Source organism: Sinocyclocheilus rhinocerous, unplaced genomic scaffold (genome assembly GCF_001515625.1).
Source record: "Sinocyclocheilus rhinocerous isolate Xijiao unplaced genomic scaffold, SAMN03320098_v1.1 scaffold2049, whole genome shotgun sequence".
NCBI classification, from domain to species: domain Eukaryota; kingdom Metazoa; phylum Chordata; class Actinopteri; order Cypriniformes; family Cyprinidae; genus Sinocyclocheilus; species Sinocyclocheilus rhinocerous.
Window position 1 is genome coordinate 190915 of NW_015659530.1, and position 3084 is coordinate 193998.

The 3084-nt window shown below is 49.3% G+C and overlaps 1 protein-coding gene across 1 annotated transcript; it reads left to right on the forward strand.

The window, feature by feature from the left end:
• The first annotated feature begins 15 nt into the window (after positions 1–15).
• LOC107723939 (leucine-rich repeat-containing protein 4-like) lies at positions 16–2857 on the forward strand. Its single transcript, XM_016532669.1, has 2 exons — positions 16–565; positions 683–2857. Exon 2 carries the CDS (start codon positions 804–806, stop codon positions 2748–2750), a length of 1947 nt encoding a protein of 648 aa, XP_016388155.1. The 5' UTR covers positions 16–565; positions 683–803; the 3' UTR covers positions 2751–2857.
• The last annotated feature ends 227 nt before the right edge of the window (positions 2858–3084 follow it).

Below are 3084 nucleotides of genomic sequence, written 5' to 3' on the forward strand. Positions count from 1 at the left end.
TGGAATGACCGCAGTGTACGTCTGTTAGCCTTTTTGGATTCATCAACGCACGGCTAATCAGCTGAACAAGTGTTGTGGGGGGTGGACGATGGCAAACTAAAAAAAAAACAGCTTAGTCTACTGCGAAGGGGAAAGACGAATCTGAGAAGACTTTGGGATTTTTTCCCTCTTCTGTTTTCTCCTTTTTCTCTTTTTATATTTTTCTTGGCTTAATGTGCATGTACTTCGGCAATGGAGTCTTGTGAAAATTGTTCAGTGGTATTCAGCGTCGCCTTCCAAGGACAATCAATGGGGGAGCTGAGAGGAGATCTTTTCCAAGCTGACTGGATCCGTGCACCTGCTTAGCTGACTGGGCCTTACCTCTTGAACCAGTTTCTCTGAATGCCGCTTCTCTCTGGAATTAATAGGGGCCATTTTGTCAAATCAGTTCACGATCCACTTTACTTTTATAAGCGAAATAACTGAAAATTCTGTGCAGTGATCTTAGTGGGAAACATGCGTGAACAGTGCTGGGGGTTTGCTTCAAAATAAAGGATTATTCTAAGGACAACTCTGAGCTAATGAGGTAGGTGCCTTCTTTTTCAACATATTTATTCTGTAGGTCAGCTTTTTCCCTTCTCCACTCATCTTTTTCTCTGCCCCCCCATCTCTCCCTCTCTTTTCCTCTCTGTGTTTAACGCAGCACCATCCTGCACTGTCGATGGCAAACAGATGCAGAGTCTTGCTCAAACCAGGGTAGGGCCACTGTTCTCCGTACCCCAGCCGAATCCCCACGCGATGTTGAATTATGAACGTGCCACATCATGAGTCTCTTTTGGCAGGTAACTGTGCACCGTGCCTGGAACGCAGCCCTGCTCTGTGCAGTCTACCTCATAGTGCGATCGTGGAGTGTGCGCGCAGCCCCCTCCGGACCACTGACCTGCCCTGGTGTTTGCTCCTGTGGTAACCAGTTCGTTAAGGTGGTGTGCACCAGGCGCAGCCTGGTTCGAGTGCCCCCAGGCATTCCTGCCACCACACGGCATTTAAACCTGATGGAGAACAGCATAGAGACAATTGAAGCTGGCACCTTTCAACACCTCCGTCACCTGGAGGTGCTACAACTGGGTAGGAACTCTATTCGGCAGATCGAAGTGGGGGCCTTCAGCGGCCTCAACAGCCTCAACACACTGGAGCTATTCGACAACCGATTGACAGTGATCCCAAGTGGTGCTTTTGAGTACTTGTCTAAACTGCGGGAATTATGGCTCAGGAACAACCCTATCGAAAGCATACCTTCCTACGCATTCAACCGTGTTCCCTCTCTAATGCGTCTGGATCTGGGAGAGTCAAAGAAGCTGGAGTATATTTCTGAGGGAGCTTTTGAGGGATTATACAACTTGAAATACTTAAACCTTGGAATGTGTAACCTGCGGGAGATGCCAGTCCTGACCCCTTTGGTAGGGCTGGAGGAGCTAGAGATGTCTGAGAACTACTTCCCAGAGATAAAACCTGGGTCCTTCAGGGGTTTGAAATCCCTGAAAAAGCTGTGGATTATGAACTCTCGGATCACAACCATAGAGAGAAATGCGTTTGATGATGTCACAGCCTTGGTTGAGCTCAACCTGGCTCATAATAACCTTAGCTCTTTGCCCCATGACCTTTTCGCACCCTTGAGTTACCTGGTGGAACTCCATTTGCACCACAACCCTTGGCGGTGCGACTGTGATGTGGTGTGGCTGGCCTGGTGGCTGAGGGAGTACATTCCCACTAATTCCACCTGCTGTGGACGCTGCCACACCCCTGCTTACCTGCGTGGCCGCTACCTGGTAGAGGTGGACCAGAGCACATTCCAGTGCTCAGCACCTTTCATCCTGGATGCCCCAAGGGATCTTAACATCTCCGCTGAACGTGTAGCTGAGCTGAAATGTCGCACAGCCCCCATGTCATCAGTTAGGTGGCTCCTGCCAAATGGAACAGTTTTGACCCATGGCTCTAATCACCCACGGATATCAGTGCTCAATGACGGGACGCTAAACTTCTCCAATGTGCTGCCAGCAGATACAGGTGTGTACACCTGCATGGTCACCAACATGGCTGGCAACTCCAATGCTTCAGCCTACCTGAATGTGACTGCAGCTGAGCTCAACACTTCTAACCTGAGTTACTTCACTACGGTTACAGTGGAGGAAGTGGAGCCCACCTCACAGGAAGTGATCAAGCCAAAGACGGTAACCGCCTCCCCCTCCGTCTTTCAGCCTGTTTTTATCTCTACGCCGACCGTTTTACTTCAAACGCCTCGACAGGTCTCGGTGCCGACTGTACGCGTAACGACAAGCCCACCTGCCAGTCTTGACGAGGTCATGAAGACAACCAAGATCATCATTGGCTGCTTTGTGGCAGTCACCCTGCTTGCTGCCGTTATGCTCATAGCTTTCTACAAGCTGCGTAAACGGCACCAGCAAAGGAGCACGGTGGCAGCTGCTAGGACTATAGAGGCCATTCAGATGGATGAGAATGTTCCTACCACCCATGCAGGGACAGGTATACCAGGTGAAAGTGGAATGATGTTACCTAGCCTGAGGGATCACAACAGCACCTACAAACCCAGCTTCAGCTCCTACAGACCAGCACACTCTGCTCCCTGGCTAGACATCAGTAACAACATCAGTAACTCCCTGCTCCATCCCCGCCCCACAACCATCAGCACCATCCCTGAACCCCACCTGATCAAAACTCACACAAAGGAGAAGGTACAGGAAACACAGATATAACATTCCTACCGCCTTCTCCTGCTCTGTCTTTTATTCTGTTCATCATGAAAACATGCAATAGAATGCACAACAGAAAAGACAGCAATTACTTTTGTACCCAGTGCAAAAATGAGACTGGACACGGGTGGGTGGCGTGCTGGTTTGGCGTTATTACAGTGGTGAGGCCTCTACTAGGTTATAAAGATTAGCTCTCATGGTTTGGCGTAGAAGAAAAAGGGGTGAAGAATATGCCAGAGTGCTTTGCTCCAACTATAGTTCGAATCAATTGCAAGTTTGACTGGATAGTAGTGGCGAGATTTCTAAAAGTAAAAATCCTGAGGTGGGGGAAAACATT

Excerpts from the sequence above, each read along its gene's own strand:
- LOC107723939 (XM_016532669.1), top strand. The coding sequence starts at position 804 with ATGAGTCTCTTTTGGCAGGTAACTGTGCACCGTGCCTGGAACGCAGCC.